Source organism: Homarus americanus, unplaced genomic scaffold (assembly GCF_018991925.1).
Source record: "Homarus americanus isolate GMGI-L3 unplaced genomic scaffold, GMGI_Hamer_2.0 scaffold30535, whole genome shotgun sequence".
Classification (NCBI taxonomy): Eukaryota; Metazoa; Arthropoda; class Malacostraca; order Decapoda; family Nephropidae; genus Homarus; species Homarus americanus.
Genome location: NW_024732440.1, coordinates 10,320,662 through 10,333,536, shown reverse-complemented (window position 1 = coordinate 10,333,536; position 12,875 = coordinate 10,320,662). Strand labels below are relative to the sequence as shown.

At 36.5% G+C, this 12,875-nt stretch overlaps 2 protein-coding genes across 3 annotated transcripts in view; one reads left to right on the top strand and one right to left on the bottom strand.

Annotated features, from left to right (window-relative positions):
- LOC121868811 (UPF0472 protein C16orf72 homolog) overlaps positions 1-1,344 on the bottom strand; it is a 17,164-nt gene extending 15,820 nt beyond the window's left edge. The window contains exon 1 of the mRNA XM_042369763.1: positions 1,022-1,344. Within this exon, the coding sequence (XP_042225697.1) occupies positions 1,022-1,217 (196 nt within the window). The 5' untranslated portion in view covers positions 1,218-1,344. The remainder of the gene's footprint in view (positions 1-1,021) is intronic.
- A 461-nt stretch (positions 1,345-1,805) lies between these two features.
- LOC121868810 (UPF0489 protein C5orf22-like) lies at positions 1,806-12,748 on the top strand. Of its 2 annotated transcripts, none has more exons than XM_042369760.1 (2): positions 1,806-1,868; positions 11,519-12,748. In XM_042369760.1, exon 2 carries the CDS (start codon positions 11,576-11,578, stop codon positions 12,707-12,709), a length of 1,134 nt encoding a protein of 377 aa, XP_042225694.1. In that variant the 5' UTR covers positions 1,806-1,868; positions 11,519-11,575; the 3' UTR covers positions 12,710-12,748. The 2 variants fall into 2 exon arrangements, with proteins under 2 accessions (XP_042225694.1, XP_042225695.1); XM_042369761.1 differs by lacking the exon at positions 1,806-1,868 and adding an exon at positions 10,046-10,872.
- Positions 12,749-12,875: the final 127 nt, after the last annotated feature.

Genomic DNA, 12,875 nt, shown 5'->3' with positions numbered 1-12,875 from the left:
AAGGCCTATCTCTTCTTATCAGCAACACTTAACAAATAATCTCATTTTTGGTTTTAATGGACTTGGTGCATGTTCTTAGTCATCATCAAGGCTTCTTTTATAAGTGTATGTACTATACATTGGGTATTGGTAGTGTGGCCTTCATCACAAGACTTGGAAAAATCTTGTGACGAAACATGGGAATAAAGCTCCATCTCTTAAGTCATGTTTCCTTCACTGCCACAGTTACAACCTAACCTTCACTTCTAATTATATTTATAAAAAAGATAACCGTGGCAGAATGAGACAGGGAACTATAAAACTACTAGGCAAAAGTATTCTAAAAACATTAAAATGATATCGCTGAGGTTTAGGTAAATAAAATATTTGCTGTATTATACACCTGGCCAGGGTAACGGCTATGCATGTTACATTACATAGCCCATTCATGAAGGCCCTCCTTAGAAAATTCCCAATTATCCAGAAGTTGAAAACCAGTGATCCAAAGCAATACCAATTTTGGTTCTTCCAATTGGGTCCGTTTATATTTCAAAAGCTCATTAATAACGAACTACAAACTTACCCTAAAAGAAGCTGTTGAGAATTCTTGATGTAAAAAAAAAAAGGTATTGGAGCAGAAATAAGAAATGTATTTAGTAACTACAGTACTATGATTATTTCGGACAGATAGATGACTAGTCACTTTAATTTCTTCACATAAATTCACAATGGTTCAGCAAACAAATAACCAGTACAAACATAGTGACGCACAGTATGGTGATTTACACCAAGAATATCCCATAACCCAAGAAAAGCTCAATTCCGCTCTGATCTTTATTTGATAACTAGATGATTGAATGGAAGGCTGGGCTAACCAATCATTAACAATCAATCTACAAAATAAATAAATTCATTTGAAAACAAATGAGACAATTACTTCACAGCACTATGTCTATATTGAATGTGGGAAGGTCTTCTGAAAATGTACCGTTCGTTTATTGACATTAGAGAAAGACTAGTAATATGAGCCAGTGTGCCCCACCTTTATACATGACAGCCACACACTGGGCAGCACTCTGGAACAGCGCCCACATTTTCTCGTTGGCTGCGTCTGCCTCAGCATGAAGGTGTTGGTGGTGGTCTGCCTCGCTTTCCAACTCCTGTGCTGTTTGCTGCTCCCAAGTAGTCACCCAGTAGTCATTCAGCACATCCTCGTCCGCATCACGTCCCTCACTCATGTTATCTATATATAAAATAGCTCACAAGTCACCAAATAACGAATATCAACCGAATATATCCCAGTGCACGTCTCCACCCTGGTGATGATAGTCAGCTGTGATATGTTTTGTCGATGTCGCAAAGGTGTTCCAATAATATTTTACACTAACCCTCAACCTTCTTAAAAAAATGGATATTATTACTGAAATGATTTTTATTGATGATTTAAATAATACAGTCAAGTTTGGTTGTTTCCCGGTCGTTTATTTTAGGGTTTTATTTAATAGAGTTTATCCACAATTTCACATTAAACTGTTCATAATTTAAAATAGTAGATAATTCAACTGAGACCATATTAATAGTTTCCTACATGTTATGAATAATTTTAATTGTTTTATTTCAGTCGTTTATTTAATAATTCTACTAATTGGAAGAATTCCATAAGTTATCACAAATGTTTTAATATTCCTGAAAATTTCGATAATATCATTAACGGCTTAATTTCTGATATTATTCTAATTACTGGTGATATGATTTAGTGTTCTTTATTCTTTCTTTTTGTTGTTCTAAGCAATAAAGGTAAAAGGTTGGTTTTAAGTTTTGAAAGCAATTGTTATAAAGACTGTAGAGTCGGCCAACAACATCCGGCGAGACCATCCCAGTTCATGCAGGTAATTTGAACCAAGGACAAATAATTCTTTTAGTACAAATTTTAAACGTTTCATCCATACCAGCCATATAAAACTTCCAACAGTGGACAATACATTGAATATACATTAGTTAGATTTCAAATATAACCTGGAAATTTTAATATACCATCAAGGATTGTGACAATAGTCTTTTGTTTACATTTAATTGTTACATTTAATTGCCTGGAATGATGTCAAGTAGTGTTATTGAGTTGGTTATTTCTCGTTATCACCATCACCTCTTTACATGAAGATTATACTTCTTGCAAATTTTCTTGCTGTTTTAGATGATTCTGACATTTATCTTTGGGGCAAATCCTTTTTTTTTTTTTTTTTTTTTTAGGGTTGGTTGGTAATTATATCGGACTAACGGCAAAATTGATTAAAAACAATTATAAACACTCCGGATTTTCTTTATGTTATTGTGGACACTTGTAGTTTGTAATATGTTAAACAATTGATATTTTTAAATTAAACGCGACTTAGCATTTGTGGGTATGAAGAACAGGCCTAATCAAACTAAACAAACCTACCTAAACATACATAACTTCCCCGGAATATTAAGCAGAAAGAATTTACTATGATATGGTGAAATTTGAGGCATTCTCTGGATGTGAGATGATATGGCTGCATCACTAAGTACGCTATGCAGCTCCGTGGTAAGTCCTATATATTAACCGAGAATAGGTTAGGTTAAATTGGTTGGTTGGTTCCTTTGGTATGAGAATAGGTTATTTTTGGTGTATTACTCAAATCTGACCATTTTTTGTTCAAATTAAATTTTTTGGCAAAAAATTAAAATTTTCCTTTTAACAGAAACTGCTAATTTGCACAAAAATGGAGGTCAGATTTGAGTAATACACAAAAATAACCTATTCTCATATCAACAACCAACCTTCTAATGGAGTGTGCCCATTTCGTCACCAATCCGTTTTGACATCACATGTTTTACCCATTTCGTCACCTCTGGTTTTACCCGTTTCGTCACCACTGTTTTTACCCGTTTCGGCACCACGTTCATTCCCATTACCATTTCAAGGGCAATACATTCCAGATAATTCTTATAATTAATGCTTCAATATACTGTATACACATAAATTTCACTAAATTTGCTTAAATAACTGTTGCTTGGGATAGAAAATTGTCAAGACACCTAGTTTACAAAATTGTATTACAAATTTTTCGGCATAACAATACATTGGAACATGCAAGCATCGCGCTTAAACAATTTATTAAAGACTAAAACGATTAAAAATAAAACATTGTTAATATGCCTGCAATCATCTCACTTAAACAATATGTGAAAGGCTAAAATTAAAAAATAAATAAAATAAAAACATTGTTAATACTCATGCAAGCTTCGAAGAAAACACTGGCATTTTTTTAGGAAATTAGAAGTGATTTTTTTTTCTTCCTAATTATCTCTCAGCTTCCAGAGATGTACTTGTTCGTCATGAGTTGCTTTTCTTGTGCATGATTTTAGCTTGTGCTGAGCAACTAGTTGTAATTGCAATTCAACCATTGAGGCTTCTCTGTGAAGAGGAGGGGCAAGGAGGTTTATGCGCTGGTGCCAAATCACCTTCATATCTTCTGTATTTAGTTTATTTACCAACGTTTAAATTGTTTCTTTATTAAATAATTAATATTCATGTATAATAATAACACAATACTTCTTGAGTCGTCTGTATGCAGGTGTAATTTATATTAGTAAAATAATAACATACAATTTGTCACTAATACCAGCCACTGTTAGTGGTGACGAAACAGATTTGATATTGGTGACGAACTGGGGTTTTGGTGACGAAATGGGGTGTATCCAACCTAACCTATTCACATACCAAAGGAACCAACCAACCTATAAAAAAAAATTAAAGCTAACAGCGATTTGCCCCAAAGATAAATGTCAGACTCATCTAAAACAGCAAGAAAACTAAGAAAAAAATATATTTTTCATGTGAAAATGGTGATGGGTGGATAATGAAAAATAACCATTGAGACACATTAGATTTTATATTGCTGGATTAAAGAAAGATTATAATACAACTACATTATAATCTGGATTTACGCTGTCAATTGAACCTGTGGAGGTCCGCGTAAAACGAGAAATCAAACGAAATAACAGAACATATGGGATTTATTGAAATAGAGACTGGGCCGACTCCCAAACTCACTTTTTCGGACGACGTACCTTGTAGTAAAATTAACATCTTAATTTTATGATGGTATTGACACACACATAATATCTAAATAAAAAACTACATATATATAGGTGTTTAACTCTTACGGTAGTAGAAGAGATGGGTACACCGTGGATGGCGGCTGGTTCCGAGCAGAGGAAGTTTAGTGGCCCTCCGGTGAATCACTATCACTACTCAGAGGTTTGCAGGGCCTCCCTGACAAACCCCTCAAAGTCCATATCGTCACTTTGCAGGGCCTCCCTGACAAACCCCTCAAAGTCCATATCGTCACTGTCACTATCGTTGACTTGGGCTGGCTGTGGTGGGTTGCGGGCGAGACTAGCATTGATGTTGTCGTGATACATCTGGACATACGGCTTCATAATTTTTGACAGAAGGTTATTAGACACTTCATACCGATGCTTGACTGTGTCTTTGTCAAGGATGAGCTTGATTTTCTCCCCCAACTCGATGATTTCCTTCACATAACCATGGCTTGGTCCAGGTAGTTCAAGGTTTCTCAGGGGTGGTGGGGGTCCAGCGGAAGCCATTGTGAGGGGGGGAATAGCGGACACAAGAAAGAACTGTATATGCGGAGAACTGAGAACAATGAGGCTGGCCCGGCTAGGTCAGCGACTTCTTCCCTCTGGTGGCAGGGCACGTCATGTTACATTAGACCAATCACAGCTAGCGGCGGAGGGAATGCATGGGTGGTAAGGAAGCGTGGCCCAATCACAATCCGATACGTCATATGACGTCAGCGATAACGTAAGAGCGACCTAATGCGCACCCTCCAGGCGCTGCTTCAAGCGTAAATGATGGAATGAACCGCGTAACTTAAAATTTTCATTCTGGCAAGGTGCCGTGTAAATGACCAAACGCGTGAACAAAATCCGCGTAAATGCAGACTATACTGTACTGGTAAATATTTGTCCATTGGCTTTCCTCAGGTTTTGGTATGAGAATATTTTTGTTCAATCCAGAATCTTACGTCCAGCTTTATACCTACAGTAGGTAAGTAAATGCCTAGCATTAACTCGCCAGGTCAACATACAGGCAATTAAAACATCTAATGATTACTTAAATACGTAATATTAGGAGGAAACGTCGCTACCTGGCATTTAATTGCAATTCTCAAAGCCCCCTCCCTCACCCGCATTGCTACTGTCATCTTGCCTGGTGAATCAGCTGTAAACTCGCACAAGGAAAGCTCCGCTAATTTGTGTTTTAAAAACTTGTAATAGCTGAATTATTAAGTGCCATGAAGATTTTACTTTCTGTATTTATACATCTTAGCACGGTGAGACACTTGAGTGACCTTTATTTTGATTATGTCTCTCAGATATTGTGTTTGGGGTAGTTTTTTAATACGGTCTGGTCAAGCATGGTGACCCCAGTTCGTCTTCTGTCTACGAAGACAGTTGATCTTTCGTGACTAATATTTCTCTGTTTTCAAGTCACTTAGTGATTGACGTTTGTTTTTCGCCCTCCTGGGCTCGTTTTCACTGTGTGTGTGTGTATATATATAATATATATAATATATATAATATATATAATATATATAATATATATAAGGTACTCCGTTGTTTCCATTTTCCCGTGTGATTTTATCAAAATGTATATACAGTGGGGTATGCTATAACGAATCTAATTGGTTCTAGAACCTTGTTCGTTATATCATTCGTTCGTTATAGGATTAATCCGTTCCAGGCCCCCAAATACAACCACTTAACACTGAAAAATATAATATTAAATTGTAAAAATTGTAAAAAAGTGCATAAATATGCATCTAAACCCTTGAAATAAAGAATATCATTAATACTTGTAATACAGAAACAATAAATTAGTAAAAAAAAAAAAAAATTATAATGTTCGTTGCACGAGTTTCGTTCGTTATAGCATTATCAATTTTATAGGTAAAACCGTTCTTTATAGGAATATTCGTAGTAGGATCCGTTCGTTATAGCATACCCCACTGTATACAGTATATATATATATATATATATATATATATATATATATATATATATATATATATTGGGTCGGTCCGGATTTTCCGGATTCTCAGGCAGTACTTTTAAAATTCAAATTTAAGGAGGAATAAAGAAGAGATGAACAGGTACATTTTGATAGTTTATTCATTAGCAAATATAGCATGCTTCATTTATCAAAACGAGCAGTTTTAAAGAAAAAGCTGTGAATTCTAGATTTTTAATCTTTGCCTTTTTTATATCATAAATTGTAGACTTTCCAATGTCGTATGTTTCCATTAAGAAAAATATTGCTCACACCACGTTCTAGTTTCTTAATTATTTCAAGTTTGTCACTCAATTTCAACGTGTTCTTCTTTCTCTTCACACAACGAAGTTTATCTACTTTAGGAGCCATTATTATGGGCTTGTACAGTACTCTGTAAATGGAAAGAGTAGGATTCAAAATTACATACGTTGTCAGTTTGATTGCTCATTTTAAAGTGGTGATTGCGTGGTCGCTTGTTGTCGCTGTGCAGCTGTGGCGCTCATGCATGCGCACATACACACAAAAGCCAGCTAAAAAAAATGAGTTTTCGAAAAGTCCGAATTCTCAGGTGGTCTGGATTTCTGGCATCCGGATTTTTTGACTTTTACTGTAATGAGTACTGACCTGACCTAGCTTGGAGAAGGACGTGCCCCTTAGTGCTCGTGTTAGTGACCATAGGAAATGGCCTCTGTGGATCGTTGTGTTGTGGGGGAAAACGAAGCCCTCAGGACTGAACTCCTTCGCAAAGGCGGGAAAAATATGAAGTAGTTCGCAGTCATATTTCCCGCCTCTGCTGACGGCCGTGTAATATTTCAATGTGATTCTGATGTTTTAAAATGTTGTTTTTGCATAATGTACTATTACTGATAAGTAATTTGTCTTAGTACCGGTATGCCTTATTGTAGGTAAAAGTAAGTATATATTAAATGCATCCTCCGAAAGCGTGAATTTGCTTCCCGAGTTTATCAGTTAATTCATGTATAATATATCTGATAAACTCCTACGTGTTCATGTTTGAAATATCTTTATATAATTAAGTTAAATATCTTTCTCATCAGAAATGGACATTATGAATAAACTCATTTAAAAATACATCATTACTCAGGACAAAATTGGACAGGTTTGCAACAGCCAATCAGCTGTAACTCTTGAGGAGGGGGCGGTTCATCTTTTCTCAGCTGGGAAAAAACGCGCTATAGTGCTTATTTATTGCTACGTTCTTCACCTCTTTCTCCTGCTTTGTTTGATGAAGAAACATTAGTTAAGCATAGATCAGCTGTTGAGCAAGGTATTTATATTACTGCTCCCAAGAGTTGTAAGACCTTTTGGAAGTTTTGAAGAGGAAGGTCTAACAGGGGAACAGGACCAGCTGCTAGGTTCAGTCATCATTGTAGAGGAAACTTTAGAGGAGAAAACATTTCGAGACGTAGTAGGGGTGGCCGTTTGTTCAGAGGTGGAAGGAGATCTTATTCCACCACATCAGTGACCACTCCCTCCCAATGAAGCCAGACAGCTGGGTCGTCTAGGGGGTTGGGAAAACAGGTGGACTTCTTCCATATGGGCATACAAGCAATCAAAGGGGGCCTCACATGGACTTGGTTGAGGCGCCCTCCCCTAGTGTTACCAAAAAGGGGTAAAAAACCAACCCCCTTACTCACAGAATTTGTAGTTCAACTGTTAAACAGAGGTGTGATAGAACTGTTGCAGTCAGAGAAGTGTTTCATGTTCCCAGTCCCCAAGAAATGCAGCGACAATTTAAAGTGGATTTTAGATCTGTCCATCCTGAACAAATTCACTACAAAAAGAAGTTTCAAGATGCTCACTTACGATCATCTGAGGCATCTACTTCCACCCAATGCTTGGTTCTCAAAAGTGGATCTTTAAGATGCCTATTATCACATGCTTGTTGCTCCCAGGTACAGAAAGTTTCTAGTGTTCGCAGTGGGGGATGTAAGTTATCAATTCACAGCGATGCCATTCAGCCTGACAATTGCGCCAAAAGTGTTTACAAAATCTGGCGAACATCCCCAAGGAGGTCTTTGCGAAGGAGGGCATAAGAACTTTTGCTAATCTAGATGATTGACTGATAGTGGGAAACTCTTTAGAAGACTGTGAAAGGGCGACCTAACATACACTAGTACTATTTCCAAACCTAGGATTAAAGATAAACCAGGTTAAATGAAATCTCCTACCATGTCAGAAATTGGATTGGTTAGGTCTCCATTGGGACACCAATCAGCAGTCAGTCAGTCTACCAGAAGCGAAGGTAACAGATGTGATAAACCAAGTAGAGGCCTTTTGTGTAAAGCAAGAGGTTTCTTGGCATGATTGGGAAAAACTGCTGGGTCTGTTGAATTTTGCCACTATAGTAGTTCCTTTCGGCACATTAAGGAAGAAGCAACTAGCTCATCTGGGGTCAAAGTTGCTTCACAGAAACATTGCTTCTTCTCTCCCAATTCAGATCAGACTCATCTGTCATGGTGGGCAAATTTGGACAATCTAATCGGTTCATCTCCCTGGGTTCCTCCTCAAACAGACTTGGTCGTTTGTACGGATGCGTTCGAGATAGGATTGGGATACCGTTCGTCTAGGGAAGTGGAGCAACTCCCTTTGGGAACAAACACATGAACATAAAAGAATTAGCAGTAGTTCTATTCTTTTTGTTGGCAAACCCAAACTTCAAAAACATGATGATTCTGTTTGCCATGGACAACAGATGCGTTGTCCCGTCTGAGGCCAGTATCGACAGAAACAGAATGGTCCTTAAAGATATCAAAGTTCAAGAGTCTAGTGAGGAGGTTTGAGAGTCCACAAATAGATCTCTTTGCCTCACACACACACAAAAAAAAACAAGATGCCAGTTTATGCATCTCTGGAACGATCAAATCTTATAGGAAATGCTCTACTCATAGATTGGAACTGTTGGAATTCAATCTATCTGTTCCCACCTGTGAAAATGTCCAAAGTGGTTCACAAACTCAGATCCTTCCAGGGAAAGGTCCTCTTAATTGCACCATATTGGATCCTACAACCATGGTGTCTGGATCTGTTAGAATGGTGTCCACATCCACTACAATTGCAACAAGGATGTCTTGACCAGGTACTGCACCCTCAGTTCGAGATATTCTTGGCACTTCACGCTTGGAGTTTCTCTGAAGATGTTTAAATAGATTGTTGGGTAATTCCAATATAGTTAACCAAGTGATAGCAGGTCATAGACCCCAAATTTCTATGCAATATGAGAAAGCTTGGAAACTTTTTCAACAATTTATTGGGTTAACGACTCCAATCACATTGTCGGAAACAGTGGTTCTACAATTGCATCTTAATAAATCAGTATTGGTAACCGAAAGTGTATGCCATTCGCAATACCTCGAATTTGGAGAGGACAAACCAACCATCATGATGATTGTTAATTTTGCATGGTCGACATATCTATGTACAAGAAGAGTAAAGATCAAAGAACTGTTGTGTATCCGAGCATACTACCATCATCTATTGCTCCCGTGTCCCACTGTGAACATTTACCAATTCCCAGTCCACCTTCCTTAGATGCAATTTCAAATGCTGACTTCTTATCTTCTGATGAGGGCGAGGATGTTGACTTTAATGTAGCAGACTCAAGCAAATTCCCACATTTTCCTAATCAGCACGAACTGGACGACTTAGTCAGGGATTTAGGTCTTACCAAGGAGAATGCTGAGGTTTTGACATCTCGTCTCAAGGAGTAGAATTTAGCATAGTTTATTGTTCAATTTCATTAGTAACAAGTGTAGAAAAGGAATGTGTTGTTTGGTCATGTTTTATGCTTTCATTATAATCTAAAATTGTGTTCTCGTTTCATTTATTTCATTAGAAAATGTGATGTAGGGTATATCAACATTTCACCTTCTGATTTCTGGTTAAATTTGATAAATGATGAAAAACTAATTGCTAATTTCTGATAAAACAGTTGATGCTGTAAAAAAAACTAAAGTCATTTTTGGCATCAGCGTACTCGAAAACATATAAACAGTTAAAAATTCAGATAAACACAACTTTCCCTAAAATTTGTGGCACAGTGAAATGTAGGCGACACTTAAATGATCTTCTCTAACATAACTGGCGGAGGATGTGATGATAGTGTTATAGCTGCTTTGGTATCCCACTAATTGTTTTAATTAAGTTCTGGAACTCTCAAGTGGCAGGGTTTGATGTAAACACTTGGCATTTTCTGTTTATTATCGAAGCAGGTACACCCTTGTATATACACAGATACAATCTGAGAGAATATAGTGTGAGACTCTCCAGGGAAGTGTTGTAAATGTCACTTTGAGATAACACTTGAGTTAAGTGCCAAGCTTCCCTGTCCAATGGTAATAAGTGAACTGCCCTCTCTGGGCGTGAGAGTGAGCCGGTTGTTTGCTAAATCAGTTGACCTTTGAGAGAAAAGCAAACCAAGTTATCTAGAGTCGTGAATAACATGCTGACTTACTTGGTGTTATTCATTTGAGTGAATATTTATATAAAGTAAAGGTGCTGTTACACCAGCGGTGGCTGTCACGAACTGAGATTGTACTGTGCTGAAAATGTTCTGACATGCGCCGTTCGTTCAAAAGCTAACCTAACCTAATCTGTCCTAACCTGACCTGACCTGTCCTAATCTTTTTTCTGATGGGTAATCTCAGCATGCTACACAGGATTATGCACCGACTGTTGATGAGAGACTATACTCAGCGCTGTGATCTACTAGAAATTGGTGTGATCAACCAGTAGACCGTGATCGATGTTTTGGCCACTCCTGCTGCAGGGTATTGACACCAGGGTTCTGAAGTCATTTATCTGTGTGTATGTCTCGAGAATACACCCCCGAATTATGAAACATATTTTTGAAACATCCTGTATTTTTTATATACCAATATATTTTTTCTTTACACAGGGATTAGCCCACCCGGGCACAGGTTTCTGACCCACATCGGGGCCTGGGGGAGGGAAGTTAATTAAAATAATTCCTAGTAAATAAAATTTAAAATAAAAATACAAAATTTAAAATAAAATACCCCGGTAATAATTCCTAGTAAATAAAATTTATAATAAAAAATACAAAATTTAAAATAAAATAAAAATGATAACAATAATAATAACAGCACTAATAATAATAGTACAATAATAATAATAATAATAATAATAATAATAATAATAATAATAATAATAAAGAACTATAAAGAAATAAAAAAAAAAATATTGAGAAACGATATACAGTAACACATTGTGCTTCCAATATCCCTGTTTGATAGCTGCCTACTACCTACTAGTGCTAAAATGTTGATGCTCATTTCCTTTATTTTTTGCTCATAGTTTTGTTATACCTGTACAAACATACTGTATACAGATACTAATATTATACTTATTAAAGTACTGTACATGTATTTGTTATTTTTTTTTTACTCTTTACAGAGTGGAAGAGGAACTAAAAATTACATGTATTCAAGAAGCTCAAAACCCACCTGAATAATGACCACAAAGAAATACTCCAGTATACCAGTTCACATTGTTGAGGATCACCAGGATGTTTTGTACCATATCTTACGAGCTATTGGATCTAAGCATCTGCCATTCACCAACAACCTACTTGTTCACTTTGACTCTCATCCTGACTTGCTTATTCCAGGTGAGCTCAAAGCTTCAGAGGTTTATGATGTCCATGTTATGCTTCATAAATTGAGTATTGAGAATTGGATTCTTGTTGAAGCTTTTACTGGACAAATTTCCTCAATTGTTTGGATTAAACCCCCTTGGTCAAACCAAATAGAGGATGGGAATTACAAATTTCTCATTGGAAAGCAAACAGGTACTGATGAAATTAGGGTTTCCTGCCCTGTTTCTTACTTTGTAGGTGAAATGTTGTATTGTAAAGCAGATAACCTCGATGATACCAAAGAAGTGAATCTTTATGTCTGTACACTAGGATATGAATCAGATGCAAAGGTAGAGCAAAATATAATCAATTTGATTCAACAACATGGAGAAAACTACATTTTAGATATTGATTTAGATTTTTTTACCACAATGAATCCCTTTGTTTCTATGTTCGACAAAGTAGACATGTATAATAGACTGAGGAAAATTTATCATTTTGACTTCATTGCTTCTCAGGAAAGTGAAATCATAGACTTACAGTCAAAAAGATGTGAACAAATAGCAACACTAAAAAAAATATTTTCTGGTCTCCAAGAACTGAAAGACATTGACCTCATTCAAAGAAAGATATTTAATATATGTGAAATTGTAAAAGATAAACAGGAAAAAGAATCTCTTATAAAACTTATTCTGGACTTGGCAAATGAATACGGACCTGAGGTTGACTGGGAATTGGTACATGATGCTGGGTGTACTTGTGATGATGAAGTTCATGAACTTCCTCATCACATTTCTAGTAATGAGGAAATTGACTTGCTGATGAAATCTTCACAATATCTCATAACAAAATTCCCAGCACCGGTGATAATAACTATTGCTCGTTCTAGCCTGGATGATTATTGTCCACCTGACCAAGTTGACAAGGTGCAAGAGGGATTTTGTAGATTTTTAAGGGAAACCTACAATATAGATTGTAAAAAGCACTATGAAAATATTGAAGAAAACTGAAAGGTAAACAGTTAATAATAATAATAATAATAATAATAATACAGTATTTGTCTTTAAAACCTTTTTTGCTTACCTGCACTAATTATATTGTCTTTGCCCATTTATATTTTGCTTTTAAACTTTGGAATTTAGCATCACACAGCTGTATTCAACTATGCTAGTTCCC